The sequence below is a fragment of the Malania oleifera genome, chromosome 8 (genome assembly GCF_029873635.1).
Source record: "Malania oleifera isolate guangnan ecotype guangnan chromosome 8, ASM2987363v1, whole genome shotgun sequence".
Lineage (NCBI taxonomy): Eukaryota > Viridiplantae > Streptophyta > Magnoliopsida > Santalales > Ximeniaceae > Malania > Malania oleifera.
The window spans coordinates 95,091,741-95,114,716 of NC_080424.1; the positions used below are offsets into that span (position 1 = coordinate 95,091,741).

The 22,976-nt window shown below is 36.7% G+C and overlaps 2 protein-coding genes across 8 annotated transcripts in view; one reads left to right on the forward strand and one right to left on the reverse strand.

Moving 5' to 3' along the window:
• The first annotated feature begins 1,906 nt into the window (after nucleotides 1–1,906).
• On the forward strand, nucleotides 1,907–21,637 carry LOC131161356 (COP9 signalosome complex subunit 4). The gene is made up of 14 exons (XM_058117074.1): nucleotides 1,907–2,250; nucleotides 2,388–2,539; nucleotides 9,766–9,869; nucleotides 9,979–10,039; nucleotides 10,829–10,921; nucleotides 11,019–11,119; nucleotides 12,215–12,323; nucleotides 12,474–12,518; nucleotides 12,622–12,690; nucleotides 12,819–12,910; nucleotides 13,019–13,061; nucleotides 20,362–20,421; nucleotides 21,062–21,121; nucleotides 21,283–21,637. The coding sequence occupies exons 1-14, from the start codon at nucleotides 2,121–2,123 to the stop codon at nucleotides 21,355–21,357; spliced, it is 1,194 nt and encodes a 397-aa protein (XP_057973057.1). The 5' UTR covers nucleotides 1,907–2,120; the 3' UTR covers nucleotides 21,358–21,637.
• Nucleotides 21,638–22,131: 494 nt separating this feature from the next.
• LOC131161355 (probable serine/threonine protein kinase IRE4) overlaps nucleotides 22,132–22,976 on the reverse strand; it is a 47,606-nt gene continuing 46,761 nt past the window's right edge. For all 7 annotated transcript variants that reach the window (XM_058117066.1, XM_058117069.1, XM_058117071.1 and 4 more), the window contains one exon: nucleotides 22,132–22,563. In XM_058117066.1, coding sequence (XP_057973049.1) covers nucleotides 22,453–22,563 — 111 coding nt within the window. In that variant the 3' untranslated portion in view covers nucleotides 22,132–22,452. The remainder of the gene's footprint in view (nucleotides 22,564–22,976) is intronic.

Below are 22,976 nucleotides of genomic sequence, written 5' to 3' on the forward strand. Positions count from 1 at the left end.
TTCTTTTTTTTTTTTTTTTCTTTCTTCGTTTTTTATATCCAGATTCATATTTTCTCGTTGACATAATTAAATTTCAAAATTAACACTAACTATAAATTGACAAATTATGTAAATAAATAAAAATAAATTTAATAAATCTATAAAAATAATAGATTGAAACAATATAACCTGATTATTATTATTATTGCAAATCGATCGGTGAACGAGACTTTAGAGATATCGGATTCTTACCAGATATAACACTCTAACCTCAAAGCTTCCAAAATCTAAGAAAAAATAGAAAAAAAAAAATCAAAGTGAAAATAATAGAAAAATAATATACAAACATTGAAATCAAAATTTGAGTTGATAAAAATTACAGAGAATCGGAGGCCCGAAGATGATGAACACAAGAGTCGGAGCAAAAATCATAGAGAGACCAAGAGATGAGAGTGAGAGAGTGTGAGAGATGAAAAAAATTTTTTAGAGAGATTAAGAGAGAGAGATGAGAGTAATAGATAATTATAAATATAATAAAGTTGTTAGTTGGGAAGCCAACAAAACTTGGAAAAAAAAAAATTAAATTGTATTTATTTTATATTTTAAAATATAATTTCATTTATTTATTAGTTGGAAAGTCAATTATGAGAATAGAGTATAATAAATAATGTTAACATTATTTAATTAAAAAAAATTTTGGGGCCCAAAAAGTTATATTATTATATTAAAAAAAATTTGGGGGCCCCAAAACCCCCTAGGCGGGCGCCTCAATTGCATAAAGGCAGGGTCGGCCCTGGTACAAGCACCGGGCGGTGTTCGATGTCATGGGCTACTGCGTCATCACCGCCAAGGGCACCGCCGAGACTCTCAAGTTCAACATGGCCCTCATCCTCTTCCCCATCTGTCGGAACACCATCACTTTCCTCCGTAGCCGCACCAAGCTTAACGTCGTCGTCCCCTTGGACGACGACAACATTAATTTCCACAAGGTATATACATGTTCATAATAAAAAAAAATTATATTCATAATTTATACTTAAGATTTAATTGATTAATAAATCGGTTAATCGGCTAACCGAATTATTTTTTGTCGTTAATCGAACCGAAACTGATTAACCGAATTTTTGTAAATCCCAACCGACCCGACCGAATAGCATTTTTTACCCAAACCGAATCAGCCAATTTCGGCCGGTTAAATCGGTTAATTCGGTTTTCTTCGAATTATGCTCACCCTAAGTTAGGGTTGCGGAACTCTAAAACCCTAACGCCATGATTGATCAGTTTCTACTTTTAACCCGTTATATTCTATTGAGCCTAAATTGACTTGATTAAACAACTTATAAATGAGCTTAATACATACTAAATGAGTTCAATCAAGTATCTATTTGAGTCTAACCCGTTCATGTTCTTGTTAATAAAATAATTTTATCACCGTTCTTATGATTTATTTACAATATTTAAGTAAATAAGTTTAAGTGAAAAAATTATAATGAGTCTAAAAATGCCGAAAATGAAATAAATAAATAAATAAATATTTCTTTAGTAAGCGTAATTATGTAATATTTTAAAAAATCAAGGGTGTTCATGAAAAACCAATAAAAATAGCTTTAACTTTTGAAAGTTTTAAATTCAAAAATTTTGAGAGCAAAATTAACTATTTAAAACTAAAAAATCTATTAATCATTACACAGCAAGAAAAGAAGACGGTTTTCATCTAATATATATTTTTTTTCTTCCTTAAATTTTCTTCAACTCCAAATTCAAAATTATTGACTTAATATTTCTTTAAAAACTACGAATAATTCTTTCATTATATTTTCAACTCCCTTATTATCCTTTTTAACCTTTTTTTTAATTATTATTAAATGAATTAATTAATAATTAATGATTAATTATTATATATACATGTACATATATTTATATCTTCAACTCCCCAATCACAGCTAAAGCGATTCTACCTTTTAAGGAGGCCACCACCGTGTTCCCTGGCGTCGGTTTGGCCGGGGCTGTGCAGGCAACAACGGTAACTCCACAGTCCCAGACGACTGTAGGCGCGCAATTCACTCCCTCAGTCAGTCTAGGGCTTTGTATTCGTACGAAGCTCAACCCAAACCCAAATAGAACGCGCGCGACCAGCAGCTATGGAGAGCGCCTTTGCCAGCGCCTCTGCGATCACCGACCAGAGGCAAAAGATCGAACAGTACAAGCTCATTCTGTCCTCTGTCATCGCCTCAAATGACATCTCTCAGGCTAAGAAGTTCATCGATCACAGTAACTACTGTTTTTTGTTTGCCTTTTTGTTTGCTTCCCCCTCGTTCTGCGAGCGGAATTTCCATCTAGGGTTCGAATTAAAAAAATCACGTGTTGTGGGAATCTGATGTTTCTCTAATGATTTCTTGGATGTGCAGTGTTATCGGACGATGTCCCCTTGGTAGTGTCGCGACAGCTCTTACAAACGTTTGCGCAAGAACTGGGACGGTTGGAACCGGACGCCCAAAAAGAGATTGCGCATTTTACCCTCGCTCAGATTCAGCCTCGGGTCGTGTCATTTGAAGAACAGGTTCGAACGGTTCTATTATAGATGTAAATATTTTTAGAAATTTATTTTAATTTGTTAATCTGTAAATTCGAACTTATGTAGCTTTGCTGGGAGTTATGCTATTCTTCCAATGTTAGGCGGGAAAAAAAATTATTGAGATTATTGTTGTTATTATATAACATGTCTGTCGTTGCTGAAAGACGAGGCAGTCTCTTAGCAGCTAGGAAGCAGCAATATGACAATTTTGAAAAAATGAGGATACCACATGTTAGGGATATGCTAATTAATTAATGTAAACGTATATATACATGCATGTTTTCCTTTTATATAACAAATATTGTAGTATTTTTTATTTTAAAAGACATATAAGCACCATTTATGCAAAATTATCAATAAAATGTTTACAGACTATATTTTACTATCATCAACTACATTCATATTGAGTATTGGTCCAGCAGCAAAAAACACAACTCAAGAACGTGGCTAATGGGGGCAATGAGCATGCCTTATCAAGAAAATTTTTAAAAAATGAGCATAGATTGGCAAATGAATGATGGTTTATTCTATTTTATTTTATTTTTTTCAGAGAGGGCTGGGGGTTCTAGGGGTCAAGAGGTCCAGCGGTGCTCTACTAGGCTGGCACACAGGCACTGGTGCTTCAAATTCTAACCACTCAAATGTCAAAGAACCTCTTGACACTCAATCTTTCAACTTCTTCTCAATCGTTTTATGGGGTTTTATTAACAAAATTAAAGAGGGCGACCAAACACAACAATTTGGTGCAATAAATGTCCTAGAGGTGTCCTAGTTGTCACAGAGTGTTGGAAAGTGTTTTAGCCATGTCCAAAAATAAAAATTAATTAATTAATTCTCGACATGTGTTGGATATGTGTTGGGCAGTCTCCTGCAGGTATTTGTATCCAATACGGGTCGGACACCGACACTTCAGGCTTTCAAAAGTGTCCGTTATTCTTAGCTTAGCAACTAATTGAATTTCCTTTCTGAAATTTATAATTGAAGTAATCTACGTCACATATGTAGTCTCGAGTGTGTGCATGCTTAAGGAAATGGGGTGGTGGGGGTTGGGGTTGAAGTCATTTCAGTTAAGTCTCTGATGGACTCTATAAAGGACGAGGGAAAAGGAGAGGACGTTTTGAATTAATATGTAGCTTTTTCATTTATTTTTTTGTTGATGTTTTTAACATCAAGCACAATGTCACGAACCCCCAAAATAGGACTCAAGTAAGGGTTGTGCGGCACTCGTTGAGAGCTCTCCCCCGACAAGTCAACCAATAGTCACACGTTCAACCCTGCAAGCACGAGCACCAGATAAGTCTCACTATCCATGAGAAACTAGGAACGATAGAATATCATACAAGCAAAGACATTCATATACACGAAATAATGCGAAAGCAATAAGATACATGACAATCTAAGGCAACAAAACACCTTAATGAAAAGGACTATTTATATTATTCATATCCATACAAACGTTAACACATGCAATTAAAGATTCATTATAAATCCCTGGAGAATACAATTAGAGCAGTCTCTCACTTCCCCATTTACCCCATTACATTGTCACTCCCGAACATCCTCCCCCACTCATTTTATCGACGTCCTCATCGATTTGTTGTAGAAGGACTCTTCAATCTTCTGATGCTGGTGTTGTTGTCTTTGAGTTTCTAAAATCTTGAATCTTCTGCATGGCATGTTGGAGGTTTTCTGCTTGTTCCCAACTATTCTCTTCTTCTCCCAACCCCATCAACTGAACCAGATATTATTGTTATTGACGACCTTCTTCGTTGACGACTCTATCTGCAAGGATCTCTTGGACATCTCTGTTTATAGTCTGCCTTTTGGAAATTGTTGATCTCTTTAACTTCTGTCGACGCGGATTTGTTTCATCAACGTGGAATGGCTTTAGGTTGCTGACGTGAAACACCGGATGGACTGGTTGTCTATGGCTCTTCATCCACTTTGGTTGTTCAAGTCGATAAGATGCATGTCCCACCTTCTCGATCACCTTGTTTAGACCTTCACAGCGACGTAGAAGCCTTTTATCTTTGCTGCGGAGAAATCGAAATGTTTATGGTGACACTTTTACAAGAATTAGATCTCCAACTTCAAATTGTTGTGGCTGTCGCCCTTTGTCTGCCAATTTCTTCATGCGCTTTGATGCTTTTTCTAATTGAGCTTGAGTGACTTCTATATTTTGCAACCATTTCTTTGTGAATTGGCATGCTTTTGGGCAATTTCCCTTATATGGACCATCAAGAGTGTGCGGGAGAGTCGGTTGTAAACCTCACAATCTCAAAAAGACTTTTGTTAGTCACATAAGATTTCATAGAATTAAAACAAAATTGTGTTGTATCCAATCAATAAACCCAGCTTTTCTGATTGGAGTTTACAAAATATCGTAGCATAAGATTTCATAGAATTAAAACAAAATTGTGTTGTATCCAATAAATAAACCCAGCTTTTCTGATTGGAGTTTACAAAATATCGTAAGTATTCTTCCAGCATCCCATTAAAATGTTCTATTTGACCATCTGTTTGAGGGTGGTAGCTGGTGGAAAGATTAAGGCTTGACCCCATCAAGGGAAAGAGCTTGCCCCAAAATTCACCAGTGAATTTGACATCTCTATCATTGATTAGGCTCTTTGGAACACTCCAATATTTCACTACATGCTTGAAGAATAGCTGAGTTGTCTTCTCTACTGAGCATGGCTTCGAAACTAGTACAAAAGTTGCATATTTTGAAAATTGATCAATTACCACCAGAATTGTGTCATAATCCTCCACTTTTGGTAATGAGGAAATGAAGTCTAAAGAGACACTCCCCCATGGCCTTGTAGGTACTAGCAATGACTCCAACAATCCTGAGGTCTTCTTTCTTTCTACTTTGTCTTGTTGGCAGATCAAGCATGTTTTTGTATAACTCATTACAATCATCTTGCATATTTGGCTAATAGTACCCATGGGTAATCAGAGCATGAGTTTTACGCCATCCGGGGTGTCTAGCCCACAACGTGTCATGACACTCTTTTAGTAAAGTTTTCCTCAAGTTCCCAGCTTTGGGCACATAAAGTCGCCTTCCTTTGGTCATTATTAGCCCATCTTCTACCTAGAATTGTCGTGTCTTCCCTTCTTTTATTAGTTTCCTCAATGTCTGGGCCTACTGGTTTGTTCTTAAGTGTTCCCTGATAAGTTCTTTCAGGGATAAAGTCACCATACTATTTGATAAATGACTTATGAACTTCAATGCTGCCAATTCATTTTTCTTGCTTAAAGCATCAACCTTTTGATTCGTCTTCCCTATCTTGTATTCAAAAATCAAAATTGAATTGAGCTAGCTTCTCTTGCCAGTAAGCTTGTTTTGAAGTTAGTCTTGGTTGTGACAAGAAGTGAGTAACTGCCACATTATCTGTATTTACAATAAATTTGGACCCCAAGAGGTAGTGCCTTTATACCTGAAGATAGTGTACCACAACTAGAAGGTCCTTCTCTTGGGCGGTATAGTTCCGTTCGGCACTCGTTAATTTTCGACTTTCAAAAGCAATTGGATGCCCTTCTTGTAAGAGAACTCCCCTTAACGCGAAATCTGATGCGTTTGCTTGCACTTCTAATGGCTTTGTCACATCAGGAAGGGTTAGCACAGGATCTCCTGTAATCTTCTTTTTTAGCTCAACAAATGCTGATTGGCAATCCTTTGACCACCCCCATGGTACCCCTTTTCTCAATAAATCTGTTAATGGCACAATTCTTTTAGAGTACCCCTCTATGAACTTCCTTTAGTAGTTGACAAGACCCAAGAAGGATAGCAATTCTCAAACGGATGTAGGTGCTCTCCATTCATGAATGGTTTGTACCTTTGCCGGATCCATTCTTATCTGGTCCTCTTCAATGATATGCCCTAAGAACTTGATACGCTTTTGAGCGATAGCACATTTCTCCCCCTTCACATATAATTGATTTTCCCGGAGCTTTTGAAAGACTTGCCGAAGGTGTTCTTTATGTTCTGCTAAGGATGAGTTAAATACAACTATGTCATCAAGGTAGACGACCACAAATCAATCAAGGTAATCTCGAAAAACTTGATTCATTAGAATACAAAAGGTAGCAGGTGCATTTGTTATCCCAAAAGGCATGACAAGGAATTCGAATGCTCCATACTGGGTGACACAAGTGGTCTTTGGTTCATCTCCTTCTACAATGCGCACTTGGTGGTATCCCGATCTCATGTCTAGTTTAGTGAAATATTTAGCTGTGCTTAATTGGTCAAAAAGATCGGCAATCAACGGAATGGGGTACTTGTTGTGAATAGTGACCTTATTGAGAGTCCGATAATCTATGCACAATCACAGACTCCCATCTTGTTTCTTTTGAAATAACATTGGGGCCTCAAAAGGTGTTTTTGATGGCCGAATGAATCTTGCTGCTAATAGATAATTTAATTGCCTTCTAAGTTAAGCTAATTCAGGCGGCGCCATTCGGTAAGGGGCATGGGCTGGCAGTTTTACCCCAAGTAAAAACTCAATTTCGTGGTCTATCTGTCGTTGGGGTGGTAAAATCCTAGGGAGCTGTTCTGGGATTACCTCCTTGAATTCCTTTTACGCTTCCTTAATTTCAACCATACGCCTATTTCTTCATTTTCTGAAACCACCGGTATTACCACGAAAGAAGGTTCTCCCCTCTTCATTCCCATTTTGAATTGGAGGGCTGAAAGTAACTTCTTTTCGTTGAAAGTGTTGTAGGCAGTTGGAATCGACATTGAGCGCGTAACCTTAAGGAAATCCATCCCCAATACCACATCAAAATCGTCGAGGGGTGCCACTGTGAAGTCTACAGTTCTGGACCACGACCCCATTTGGTAGGCTACTTTAGGCGTCACTCCCACAGTGGTTAACGCTTATGAATTTACTGCTTTCAATTTTCCCACATTCTTGTCTACTTGTAGTTCTAATCGCTGGGTTTCTGTATCAGTAATGAAATTATGAGTGACCCCTGTATCAATCATGGCCTTGATCTTCTTTCCGTTCAAAAGTAAGTCCACATACATTAAGCCCTTGTCTTGAGACTTGTTGGTAACTACTTGGCACTCTAATGCCCCCCAAAACCTCCAAAACCTCAAGGCTCCCACCATATCCCGTTTCTCTCCTGGGGTTACTTTCGGGGTTTCTGTTTCCCTCGAAGGGCTTTTAGAGCATTCAAACCCTTTCGTTCGGGGCACTTCGCCACTTGGTGCGGCCCCATGCAAAGGAAACACGAGACTGGCAGTCGACGCTCCCCGCCCCCTATACATCCCACCTCCACTTCCTAGTCATAGGAGCTCTTCTATCTTTCCAAGAACTATTCATTTCCCTGTCCCTACCCCCATTTGTAGGTTTGTACACTTTATTGGGCCTCAATTTTTTGTTGGCGGACATTGGGTAATTTTGCTTTCCAGAACTGTCTAAAAAAAAATCATCCAATCGTTTAGCCGTTGCGAGGGTGAAGGAGAGGTCACTAACCCCTTGTCTTCGCAATTCATTCTTTGGCCATGTCTTTAATCCCCGAAGGAACTGGAATAGCCTATCTGATTCAGTCATGTCTTTGATGTCCAACATCAGGGCCTAAAATTCCTGTACATAACTCCTTATTGAACCCGTCTGCTGTAAATCATATACCTTGCACCGTGCCATGTACTGTACATTTTCTGGGTAAAATTGTGTCTACAAAGCCTGTTTCAATCCCTCTTAGGCATTAATGACACACCTATTGTGTTGAATATCTTCCCATTTAGTTCTCCACCCCAGTTTAGCATCCCCAACAAGGTATACTATTGCAATATTCACCCAGTCCTCCTCTAGATCAATCCGTGAACACTTAAAGTAGTGCTCTAGATCGAAGATGAAATTGTCCAGTTCCTTTGCATCTCGGGTACCCCCAAAACTTTTAGGTTCTAGTAACTTTATTCGAATCCCCTCACTAGACTCAGTCATTGGTCTTCGGGCCATCTACGTTACTGCATTCAATTTCACAGTCATCTCTTGTAAGTCACTCTGAACCTGGTCCATAGCATTCTGGAAATTGCCTATTTCCTTCAGATCTTCTTTCAAAGCACTAATGTACTCTTTGACGTTTTCTGCAAACAAATAGAAATTGTATGTCAACTCCCTTAGGGAGGCCTCAAGCTCTATTGGCTCTCCCCTTAGGGATGTTAGAGATGACAATATGCCTTCAATATGTTCCAGCCTACTCTCGAAGGCTTCCAATTGTTCAATGTTCCTCTGGAAGGCCTCAAGCTCTATTGGCCTTTTCTCTAGGAATTTTACATGTGGATAGAATTTCTCAAGTTTCACAATTCTTTCCTCAAGTTTTGATGCACTATAGAGGTTTCCTCTAGGGTTTTCTTCGGCGGCCTCAAGCTTAGTTTGCACGCCTTTCTCTTTTAACAGTTTTGCTACCAGTTGTTGGAGTTCAAGGCACGTTGTCTCCAAGGTTTCAAGTTTTGCCACCTTTGTCTCAAGTGCCTCGATGCGCTTTATCGTTCTAGGCTTGTTTCTCATGTTACCACTCATGGAGCTCGCACACACTGTGCTCTGATACCAACTGTCACGGACCCTCAAAATAGGACTCAAGTAAGGGCTGCGTGGCATTGATTAAGAGCTCTCCCCCGACGAGTTAGCCAATAGTCACACGTTTAAGCCTGCAAGCACGAGCACAAGATAAGTCTCACTATCCATGAGAAACTAGAAATGATAGAATATCACACGAGCAAAGACATTCATATACACGGAATAATGCTAAAGCAATAAGATACATCACAATCCAAGGCAGCAAAACACCATAATGAAAAGGATTACTTACATTATTCATATCCAAGAGAATAACCATACAAATGTTAACACAAGCAATCAAAGATTCATTATAAATCCCTGGAGAATTCAATTAGAGCAGTCTCTCTCTCCCCCATTTACCCCATTTGTCACTCCCTAACACACAGCCTTATTGGTTTAGTCTTCAGTTTTCTTTTTATTTATTTTCCTTTCGTTTTTTTTTTTTGTTTTTTGTTTTCTTTGAGCAGGGGGAAGGAGGAGGTGTTTAAATTTGCTGTATTGTAAGATCAGACAATTGACCACAATGATTATGCTTGTGTTATTAGAATAACGTTCTTACCCAAGTTTTTCCTGTATGTCAAATATATATATATATATATTTTCAGACAAGGCAATTTTGTTTAAATATATTTGTTTGAAATGCAGGTGTTAGTTATTAGAGAGAAACTTGCAGAGCTATATGAGTCTGAGCAGCAATGGTCTAAAGCAGCTCAGATGCTCAGTGGCATTGATCTCGATTCTGCAATGAGGTCTGAGAGTAAGCTGCTTTATTTATTTTGCTCTTCCAATGAGGTATACTTAGCACATACCACTTTGGAAAAAATGCATGATTCTTCTTTTTGTTGTCGTCTCCATCAGAGTGATTGATGATACGTTCAGGCTGTCTAAATGTGTCCAAATTGCTCGCTTATATCTTGAGGTATGTTTGTTGTGACATCATTTTGCAATTTCAATTCTTCTATTTATATGATCGTCTTTAAATCTACACAACTTTTGAACTGTGGCTTGAGCACTGTTTTCTGGCAAGATGATGTTTGCATCCCAGAGTGGAAGATACATCGAGTTCTCTTTTGTTGTGTGTGCTCACACGTGGGGAAGTTCCATTTTGTGTAACGTGTGTGTGTGTGTTTCTTAAATGAAACTCAGCTTAGAAAGAAAGTAACTACGTTAAGGTAGTTAATGTAGTTGCTTTAAGGAAAAATGTAGTAGTCTTTTGGTTATTATTGCTACTTCTATGCCATTTGGAAATAGAGATAGTTGGACAAATCTTTGTGAGTATCAATTAGATTACTATATAATCGTGGAGCCATGTGGAAGTTCAACGAGGGTCATGCTCACTATATGTTACAGGATTTAATATTTAAGATCTATTTTGTTTTTTGTTTTGTTTTTTTTTTTAATAGGAACAAACTTTGCACATGTAGTTATTTTTTAGATAAAAAGGGTTCTTGGATTTCTAGTCGGCCATTTTTAGTGATCTACTTGGCAGCTCAGAATAATAGTTTGGGATTATTTTTTGGAGCAATTAATCTTGTGCAAATCTTAGTGGCAATATTGAGCTTGAGATTTTGATGTCTTGCGATAGGAAGTATGCATTTCTGTCATGCATAATTTTCATGGTCTTAATATCCATATCAATACTACATTACTAAGTTCTTTTGTCATGCACCGCAGTTGATATAATTTAGTTGGTTTGCTTGTTTTGCAGGATGATGATGCTGTTAATGCAGAAGCTTTTATCAATAAAGCTTCCTTCTTGGTTAGCAACAGTCAGCATGAAGTATTGAATCTACAATATAAGGTTGACATGGGTTGGAATGAGCAAGGTTTATTCTGTTAAAGATTAGAAGCTTTGGCATTTTGTTAAGCTATTTTGTTACTTTCACCCTTATTTACAGGTTTGTTATGCAAGGATACTGGATTTGAAGCGGAAGTTCTTGGAAGCAGCATTACGTTATTATGACATATCCCAGATTGAGAAGCGGCAAATAGGAGATGAGTATGTATTGTGAATCGTTGGTTTCCTTTACTAGTGTTGTCTTGTTGAAGCATTACTAGTGTAGTCTTGTTAAAGCATCTTTGATGTGAACGTCTATGTTTCATGGGGCATGGATACTTAAAAATGTGCAAAGTACTTCTATTGGCCCCAATGCCACATGGGTATGGCCACTGGATATCTGCGCCCCACTCCCAGAGATGTGCCTGATGCGAGGGAGGAATACATACCTGGTTGAGTGGATATCTATGAGTTTCAGTTATCTTTTTAATTGGTTTCTCTATTTCATGGTTTTATTGAAGTAAGTGAAATATTGATGCAAATGATTGATGTATGTGTGCTCTACCATCAGTTAAAAATGAAGAAAAATTAGAGTCTTAAAATAACTTATTAGTGTTTTGCTGTTAGAACGTTTTGAGTTTGGGAACATGGTTTTTGGCATTGGATTTGGATGAAACTCTACAATCTAGGTTTTGTTGATTCACAAGTCGATGCTTTGTTGAAAGTTTCGTCTGATGTTAAATAGTACTTGTCTGTTGATGCCTCTTCTTTTCATTTGCCCATAGTAGCGTTGATGGCATCATTAGGCTTTTGAATTACCATTTTCCCACTGACATGAAGTTTGATTTCTGTGGTTGATTTATGATACATCGTGTTTTCCTACTTCCAATTGTCTGTTTGTTTTGAATTTGTATGTCACATAAGGAATTAGTTTGAATTTCAGGCTAGTGTTTTTTTTTTTTTTAAATATAAATATTCTTGAGTCAAAATTTAAATATTGTATGTACTCGATCGACTGTAGGAATTGCGGAAAATAATTCTGGCATTAAACCTTTGTGTGTACCAATGGATACAATTTTTCTTGATCCTGTGCTCATTTTCTTAAGGTTCTAGGAAGTTTGGCACCTTTGAAAATCATTGTTGATCAGATGGATGCTAGATTCAGTATTCAGTAGAATCATTTTAAATCTTGAAAATCTTGAGGGGTTTTGTCTTTTGTTTCTTACCTTCTGTGCTACCATATCATGTTGCACATGGTGTATCTATTGCTCCATCCACTTTTTCTACCTATCGTGATGCCACTATTATTTTGTATAGATGGATTGATGAGGAAGCATTGGAGCAAGCTTTATCTGCTGCTGTGACATGTACAATTTTAGCTGCGGCAGGTCCACAACGTTCCCGTGTTCTTGCCACTTTGTACAAAGTAAATGTTTTTTTTCTTGATGAACATATGATGAGCCTGGAAAATTTTCCTCTGTGTGCATTTTTTTTCCCTTTTTTTTTGGGGAGGGGGGGGGGGGTTGTTGATGAGAAATTAATTTTGCATTTTGCTGAAACATGAATTTTTGTTCAGGATGAAAGGTGCTCAAAGTTAAAAATTTATCCAATATTACAAAAGGTTCTCTCTCTCTCTCTCTCTCTCTCTCTCTCTCTCTCATGTCTGTATTTATCAAAAAAATTTCATTCATGTTTTATCATAAGCCTAAATTTGTATTTACCAGGTGTATTTGGAGAGAATTTTGAGAAAACCAGAAATTGATGCATTTGCTGAAGAACTAAAAGCACACCAGGTTATAAACAACCTTGTGCTCTGTTTTCATGTTTCACATTAACCACATTTTCTGTTTTCATATTTCACATTAACCACCTTTTCCTTTTTTGGAGACCTAGAATTTTTTGCCCTTTTTCTGTGTAACAGAAAGCACTTTTGCCAGACAATTTTACTGTGCTGGATCGTGCGATGATCGAGCATAATCTTCTGAGTGCAAGCAAACTTTACACAAATATAAGGTTGGTGATTTGATGCTGTTGCCTTATTTTCTTATTAATCATTTTGGTGTGGTGTGATCACTCAACTGATATGAATTGTTTTGCCTTCAACTTTTTTCCGTGGCATAGCTTTGATGAGTTGGGCACATTGCTGGGCATTCCTCCTCACAAGGTATGACGTATATTTTCTTCTGCTGTTTTTGAGTTAAAATGTTCTTATGCATCAAAGTCCAACTCCCCCCACCCCACGAAAAAAATGAAGTGGTTTGTTTAATTATACTATTTTCTAGTTTATTTATTTTTTATTTTTTTAAAGTTCTTGCAAGCAATTTTTAGGACATTATTATGAGTTTGTCTCGATGCTTAAGGTTACATTAGCATGTCCGATGTTAAGCTCATGATATATATATATATATTTAAAATTTTTATTTTTTATTTTTTATATTAAGTATAAAAAGCTCTTAGTGCAAAATCAGTTTTGAACTCTATTGTTTCTGTAAAACCTCTGGTCGGTTCGGTCTTAGATCACAGCCTTGCCAACGTACAATACTGTATGGTTGCATCATTTCAGAATTAAGGAATACCCACCAAAAATCTATTTTATTTGTTATGGATGCTTGACTGCCCCGCATTCCAATTTTAAAGCATAATCATAGAGATATTTTAGGATATAGAATCAAGCCAATGAAAAAGAAGGGAGAGATAGAATCAAGCCAATGAAAAAGAAGGGCGTCCTGTGATAGTAGATGTCAGAATACCCATTTGTCCATTTTTTAAAAACTTTATTAAATTTTTGAAGTGCTTTTTTGCAAAAATATTGACAGAAAAAATAAGGATTGTAAACTCTTTTTTCTTGCCTTGATAAATGGCAAAGGTGAATACTTATTAAGAGAAGAAAGAGTGAAAATACAAAGACAAAAGGTCAAAAGTAAAACAGAAGGTAAAAAATAAAACAATACAAAAGACTAATGAGGCAAAGGTCTCCAATAAAATATATAACTCAAAGATACTCCTCCACAAGAACAGGTAGAGCACCAAAATGATGCATGAGTACCCAACTCCAAACAGCTTGCTGGAGTTTTAAGTTCATTGAAGAATCTACGGGTGTGTCCAATCAAATGTACCAAAATGTTGCAGAAACAGCACCGTTCCAATGGGCTTTTTCCTTGCCCTGCCCTGAGCCTTTGGATTTCTAGATACAGATTGATGTAGGATGGGAATTGGGTTGTTGGATGGATCAATTGACCCAATTTGGAGACGAATTTCAAAGAATAGTATCAAGGGATAATGTGTAGTGTATTTGTCGTAGGCTATGTATATTCAAGAATTAGTTTGTTATTGATCTTTTTGAAAGTTCATTTTTAATTTCATGTATCCTTAGGGGTTTATGTGTAATTTCTTGTAATTTAGGCTTTATTATAAACAAGTTATGAAAGCCATATGAGAGTTATCATGAATTGAATTGAGAAGCGAACATGTGTTCTTCCCCCAAGTGTATCTCCTCCCACCTGCATGCTCACTCTCCCTTTTCCCCCGGGGCAGCACACACCCGATGTTTTAAAAGGCTCAATTGAGGCTTGCCTCAAGACGAGGCATGCCTAAAATGCCTTGAGCTCAATCTAGAATACCAATTCTAAAAAAGGCCAATGCATTACACATTGGGGCTTATGCATTTTCAGTTGAAAGGCATGCCTTTGTGCCTTTTTGGTTAAGTCTTACACTTTTCGAGTCTGTGAACTTCAAGTCATATTTGGCGAGAAAATTTAAACTAAATGTTTATATGAAAGTAATGTTGTAATATGAGTTGAATTCTATTACTCTTGAACCTGTACTTTTTTAAGATAATTGAGTTGCATCTTCGATCTCGAAAAATACTTTGAGCTTTGTATGTTACAGCTATCTCTTGGTATGATTTACTAAATGAATTCAAGTTAGCGTTTTTAGAATAGCCAGCAAGTAGTTTACAAACACTATTTGATTTTTTAAACATTTTATTTGTAATTTTATTTATTTTTAAAAATGTGTAATTTATGTACATATTTTTATCTAAAATAAAATTCTTAAAATGCTTACGTCTCGCCTTTTAAGGGTTAAAATGCCTCGACTTGCATCTTCCTCTTTTAAAACACTGACAGATACCGCTGTTCTGTTCATTGCCCATGCTGCTGCTGTTTCTGCATCATTTGGTATGAGAACCCAGATTTGATCTTTCTTCTACTTCTGATCCACTTTTCTTCGCCTTCAATCTTTTCTTCCTCTTTTTTCCCTTTCTGTTAATCTCCTGTATACTTCCATTCCATCAATAATCTTCTCCATCCATCACTCTCTCTTTGTCAGCCTGCCATCTCCCACACCATTCATGAATTCAATTACAAGTCCCAGATTTCAGCCCCTTCAATTCAACAAAAACCATTCATCCTCTTTCTTTTGACGATCCAGCCACAATTCTCGTAATACTAACTACGCCCAAGTCCTTTTCTTTACTTTATTTACAAGCCCAATATCCCACCAAAAAAAAAAACTCGGACATTAATCAGCCAGGCCTGCCTTCCTGCGTGCCCCTACAAACCTCATTAAATCTATATGACATCAGCTGACCAGTAAGCCACCAATTCTGGCCATGTCATGAACCACATCTCCAACATGTCAGCATATTAGCCATGTCAGCTTATTGCTCCAGACTAGAAACAGCCCCTGAATCAACATGCCTGACTCAGATTCAGCTCATTAAAAAAAAAAAAAAAAATTACTTTTGGAATTCTTGGATTTCCCAGTGAGTTTCCTCTTGTACGAATTTAGGATTTGATGGCTGCAATTTTTGCTGTTACAGTTTGTTTGATTGATTTAACATCCTTGTGTGCCAAGTATGGAATTCTTCCTTCTCTTCTCCAGTTTTCAATATCACAACTGGAGTCAAACCTATGCATATGAAGGAAGTAATGCTTCAAGAAGAACAAGAATGACTTGATTATTGTGAGTCATTAATGCATCAAGCACAAACAGCAATCGATGTTTGTCATGTCACCAAACATTATATCCAACATTGATTTTAAAGTTTTGCAGTCACAGGAAGATACTTGTATTGAGGATATTAACGAAGGCAATGATATTGTGACTGATGTAATGAATTTTTAAGACCATGATGATGATATGGAAGAACATTGGAGTAGTTCTTGCAGACGTTCCTGTTTGCTTGTTTCATTTTGGCTGCCACAGTGACAAGTTCTATGGTCTCCCCAGGGCTTTTGGTTTTACATAGTTACAGTTTCTTTTGTTGCTTTTGATACCCTTGCACTTTGAGGCCGAATTTGTTCTCAGCAAGGAAGAACTGACATAGGCTGGGAATTGAATTATTGGATGGATCAATTTGACCCAATTGGGAGACCAATTCCAAAGGATAGGTCAAGGGATTGTTGGGTCTTAAATCCAAATGTGTTTACTTTCTTTGTAGTAGGCTATGTGTATTCAGGGGTGGGTTTGTAATAAATGTGTCTTTTAAAGTGTTCATTTGTAATTTATGTATGTTTAGGGATTTGTCATTTATGTGTAGTTTCTTGTAATCTAGGCTTTCTTATGGATAGGGTCTGAAACTCATGTAAGAGTTAGTTTTTGATGAATTTGGGTTTTCTTCCCCTCTTTTTTCTTCCTTCTTCCTTCTTGTTCTTCTTCCTCCACTCCTCCCTCAATTTCTTTCTCTAATTCCCCTTGAGCAGTATCTATACTGCTGTTCTGTTCACCCTTGCTGCTGCTCTTGCATCACAAACTCTCCTAGAGACCAACTGCCCCCCAAAAATACCAAACAAGCTATTCCAAATACCCGAAGTATAAAACCCAAGCCCAAAAAAAGGAAAAAATGGGAGGAAGTCTCCCATCTCCCAAAATAGAGCTCAATCACATCTGGTGGAAGTTTGTTTTTGGCGTTCTTCTCTAGAACAAATCATTAGTATTGATTCTGTTATACATCTGGTGGAAGTTTGTTTTTGGCGTTCTTCTCTAGAACAAATTATTAGTATTGATTCTGTTATACATCTGGTGGAAGTTTGTTTTTGGCATTCTTCTCTAGAACAAATCATTAGTATTGATTCTGTTAAGTATTCAGTCCAATGTAAGCCTTAGTTTTATATGTGATTTAAGCCTTCCAAAGAAAAAAATGTAGAAAAAAAGTAGTACTAGGAAACATGGGTCAGAAGCATGAAGAAAGAATATTTCAAAAACCCAACTCCTTCCATTCCCCTCAAGGAACAAAGAAACAAATCATTCAATAAAATAGTTGAATAATTCGTCTCTTTATCATTTAGATTCCTAAATAAGATTGAAATTCCTTGAAGTCATGCTCCTATGAGGAAGAAGAAAAAATAGAACTAGGAGCATCATCATGGAGACTAAGCAATCTAAAAAATTGGAGGCTGGACAATCAGAAGAGACAAAAAAAGCTCTAACCAAGAGCATCCTCATCCAGTGATGACTCCAAAAAAAGAACTCTCCCCCTTTGACCACTTTTGTACCTCACATTTTTTGGGGAGGGGAGGCGAAAAGAAAGGAGCTTGAGAAACAAATTTCCAGGGACTGGCAACATCTCCTTCTGCTCTAGCATCCCAGCCATTCTGTTAAAGCCATACTTACTACAAATGACCTTCTACAAAAGGAATTAGATTCCAAGAGAATCACCATATCCATTTTTCCTCACTCTTGAACAACAATTTACTTGTTCCTGCTTGCTAACTACCTCCCAACTCACGGGATGATACCTTCTATTCTCTACCATCCCTGACCACAAAAATTTCGCTCCTTTATTTCTGTAACATGGAAGCCTTTACAATAAAGTCCCAAATAAGTACGAATGATACAACAGGCTTGAAGAGAAACAAACGTGGATCAGTGTAATCCAACCTCTAAATGTGAAGAAAGGCCCTTTTTCACCCATCTGACTTCCTAGACAGTTTCTCAAGTACTGAATCCCACAGAGCAGCAGTAGTAGGTTTACCACCTCAAGGAACTCCTATGGGCCAACGCAAAATTGCTACACCTTGATACCATGGCATGACAAGAAATAGAATTAATTTACCTAGGTTTATGTAAAAGTGGTAAAAACATAAGTTATATTCAAATGGGAATGCTCTTTTGCCCAGACTGCTTCTAGTATGTGAACTGAACAAAAATTATGCTAGATTAATGGTTACGGTTGCTATTTTCCTGAAATTATTATGTTCCATTGGAATACCTTTTTTTTTAAGATAATTTTTTGTGAGTGTGTTGGTTTCTTTTGGTTAAATGGTATCTATTGTGTTATGTGAAAGACCACTGACTTTTTTGTTAATTATATCTGCTTGCTTTTTTTTTCATGGCATTTCTGGGGTTGTGGTTCACACTGCTTTTGAGAATCATTGGTGGCTTTAGTGGTGGGGGTAAGGTGGTGGAAGCTAACTGATGGGCAAGGACTTTACTGTACTAATGAAGAAAAGATATTGATTGTCAAGGTGTATGACATGGAAACAGGAGTACTGGGGTTTTCTGGCAAGAAGCATTTTAAAACTTACCTGGGTATGGTTGTTTGGTTGCCAGACTTGGAAAAATCTTAAAGCAAGACTGGAAGAATGAGGTTGAGGGATTAAGAAAAATGTTTAGATGAATATAATAATATTCAAAAATAGTTGTAACTTGGTATGTTAAGAATTAGAGTGATGTTTTATCCAATTAAGATGAATTTGGTGATCTCAATTGAGGGTTGGCATATTTCTTGGCTTAGTCTGGAGTCTTAGAGGGATAATTTGGGCATCACATTCAGAATTGTACTTCATTTTTGGAACAATATGTGTGGAAATATATTTTACTCGAAATTTGGGGTATTTACATCTCAATGTTTTGCTGGTTGTACAGTTTTTGCATAGTGTTTATATCCTGTAATAGGAAACGGGATTGGTTTGGAATATGGTTCATAGGACCTTATCCTGTCATGAAAGGAGTGCCCTTCCCATAACTATCCCAAACTTGAGCTGGGTTAGGACTTTTTTTTTTTTTTTTTTGGGGGGGGTGGGGGTGTTGAAATGTTGAGAATTTAATTAAGCTTCATGGGAAATTATTGACCAAAATGCCTGGTTTTTAATGTGCATACAATTAAAGAAGCACGAATGCACACAAGCCCAGTGTTTTTGATAATGAGAACAATAAAATAGAAAACACAAGGAGAAGAAGAGGAAGAGACTAGCATTTCCAACAAGGGAGACTAGTGTTTGGAATGGTGGTTACTGCTGCCCTGGCAATCGAGAGTGGTGATTGGCTACAATTGAGGGAATTGATAGTTACATATGAGCTGCACAAAATATCATAGTTATTTTTATTATGAGAATAATAAAATAGAAAAACCTAGGGGTACTAGCATCTATGACCTTGATTACTGTAGGCATGACAATAAATTTGCATTTGGTTTGCATAATTGAATACGGTGCTACTGCATAGGGATACAAAACTATAAAAAAGCAGTGCCATTCTGCGACAAATATGGAATTTCATTCTAAGACAAATATGGAATAGGTAAGGGATCACTATTTGCATCTCTCGCTATGAAAAGTTTCTAGCTATCCATGTTTGATGGATTAATACCAACTATTGCATGGTTGTCTACCTTAGAATGAGACTACCTTTCTTTTTATTATTATTATTTTTTTATTTTTTAATGTTAGCTATTATTTCCTTATGCAACAACTGTTATACCCCTGATTTAATTTGGCAAACCAAATGCAATGTTAAAAATGTGGCGATTAGATATAGTTGAGGTGATGGCTGGTTGTGCCCTAGTGCCTCCAAAGCTCTTCATCACTTTGTTGCCTTTCCCCACATATTTTCTTTAAGGCCTGTTTGGAACTTGGAAAATGTAAGGAAAACATAAAGGAATCCAATTTCTCATGTTTGGTTATCGAGGTAAATGAAAAAGAAAACAAAAAATATGTAAAATCAGTGAACAAAAATTTACCATTCACGTTTAATTTTCCCAAATTTTTAATCATATTAGAACAAACTTTCATTTTTAGTACTATTTGATATAAAGAGAAAAATACAATGGAAAATGAGTTTCCTTCTCATTTTCCTTTCCGTTTTTGCACAAAAATCCTTGATCCAAACAGGCCCTAACTGTCTCTTTATGATAGAAGCTTTCCCACAGCTACACAGGCTACAGAATAAGAAGCTTGGCAAGCATATGAGAATGGATCCTAGCGCAAACCCAATATGCAATTCTCTATTCCCCTTCCAAATCTTGAAGTGGTACCCAAAGCCATTCCTGTGGGTGTGGTTGGGGGAAGCTCCTTGATAACTCTCAACACATCACTATCTCTTGTTGGAAGAATGAAATGTTCATTCTATGTTTAGGGAGTCCTTGTATCTGATTAGTGTATATTTTGTTGATTTCTTTTTACATTAATGTGTGTATATGTTATCAATCGGCTTTGAAACCTCGGGCTGATGGTTTTTTGCAGGCTGAGAAGATAGCGTCAAGAATGATTTATGAGGACAGAATGAGGGGATCTATTGATCAGGTAACAATATGTATGAATGACTTAGCTTTTTAAAATTTCACCCCTTTTCCAGTAAGAAGGATGTCTACCAATTCATGGTGGACTAAGAAATTTGGAATCTTTTTTATCGCTGTCTACAATTGGTCGGTGGATGTAGTTCCCCTATATTGAATTTCCCCTTTAGATGGAAATACTAGAGGGATATCATGTCTTGAAGATGTCTGTTTCGTTAGTTTTGTTTTTCTACTTTAGTTTTCCTGTTTCTTTTTTTTTTTTTTTTCTTTTTTGGAGGATTCTTATTCTCCTGTATTTTTGTTCTTTCTCTATTGATATACTTATTTTACGATAAAAAAAAAATATTGTTGATGCTATATTACTTTTTTGTTGAGCTGGGAGCAGAGACACATTTTGTCACATTTTGTTAATCTTGTAGCATATGGCAAAAAATACGACTATATACTCTATTTGTCACTTCATGCGTTGTGGAAGATGTATATCGTGTGGAAGGTGTTTTTGCAAAAATTAAATATTGATTAGAGGATAAAATGTTTAGACTCGTTTTTCATATTATTTACTTTGGTCAGCTAAGTTTTTGTGTGATAAATAAGTAACTTTTAAATTGTTGCTATTTGCATATTTATGTGAGCTTTTTACATATCAGGTGGAAGCTGTTATACATTTTGAGGATGATACTGAAGAGCTGCAACAATGGGATCAACAGGTATGACACTTCGCATAGTTTGATGCATTACATATTCAAGCAAACCTCAGAGATATCACTCGACGCACGGAATGATTAATTCAACTCCAAAACTACCTATATAGTTGTGTTATTTTCCTTCTTTTCCCGAACTATTTTAATCCATCTTAATACTTTTGCAGATTGTTGGTCTGTGCCAAGCTCTCAATGATGTCCTCGATGGCATGGCCAAGAAGGGCCTGGCAATTCCTGTCTAGCCATGTCAAGTGCTCTCCAAGGATGAAGCCCTGATTCTTTCTGAATTTTGTTTTTTAATAGAATTGTCAAATGCTTCATGGTACATCTTAAAGGGTAACTGACACCGCACCCAGCTTCGGCTTCTTGATGTTAAACAGTGGAGAATGCTTCTCCGGTATATTTTGCAGTCGTCAAAACATGTTAAGAGAGAGAGAGAGTTGAAGAGTTAATCAATGTGAGTTGGAGAGTTAAATCAATACAAGTGAACTACCCACCTCTGAAAGTCAAATTGGCAACAAATACTGTTCTTTTAATTCAATTCATGTAGTGAATTATCTGTTAAAACATCTTAAGCTTGATCAGCGAGAATTAGGTATGGTACAGCATCATTAATGTCACATTCATTTTGACGAGTTATATGGAATCTTAAATTTGATTAACCTTCTGGAACCCTAAGAAACCAGTCGCACTATCCAACAATTGCCTACCGCATACTCCATATTTTCCTCATCAAGTTAATAAAGCATATTTTTATTTATTGGAGAGGACTAGCGCACTTGAATTTTCCTCTGAAGTTAATAATACATATTTTTACTTGCCAGAGAGGACTAGTGCTGTAATAAACAGACTTGATATAGAATTTGGACAATCAAGTATGCTTGAGAGCTTAAATTTTAAATTTAAATTTTAATATAATTTAATTTAATATTACATCTTATTTAAAATCAATACAATTCGAAATTCAAAACCTCGATAAATAATTTCAATTCCCAAGCCATTTAAAGCCAGAAGAATAAGTACACATGCTAAATAGGCATTCATAACGCAGGATACCATTTCTCCAAATTTTCCAACATAATTATGCACTGGCATAAGCTCCCAACAATTCAAAACACCAGCTCCCTACCCTCTCTTGAGGCGAAAAGCTCCAGAAAAATCTGGAAGCCAAGCTTCGTTTGAAGTGGATTATGAGGTGGCAACTAGCAACAAAATAACTTATTCATTTGGCCATCTCCCTCCCCTGTGCTATTGCAATTGCAGATAAGCATTATGAACAGTGCTTATTTTTCATTTCTGCTGAAAATTATAAATACAACTTGCCATCTTTGGCATTATTAGACACGATGAACTATAACTTGATCTTTGGATGGTGAAGAGCACTTCGATGGATCCTTTCCAGTTTGTAGGAGCATGTCGTAATTAATGGATGCCAACTGTGACAAATTCTGCAAAAGAGAGCTGTGCTTGAGCAACTGAAGCAAGTTCCAATCAAAGCCATTTTGTTTTTACAAATGTGCTTCTCAAGCTTGCTATTGCAACTTTCGACATTTTATATATTAAGGTTGTATTTGGGAATTCGAGTTTTCAGACATAAAATTGTATTTTTTTTTAAAATTTTTTAAAAAACACTCAAAATAATTTCTTACTATATTTGATATAAATCCATACAAATCCAAACCCAACCCAACATAAATTTCATACATTCAAAGATGTTTCTAGCAAATGAAATGGAAAACTGAGACCCACAAATTGTGGGTGTAATATAGGCTTGCAGCAAGCAATGAAGAGAGTCTTGAGGATTGTGATGGCCACAGCAATGCCAGTACGAAGGGCAATGAGGTGGCAATAAGATTCTGCT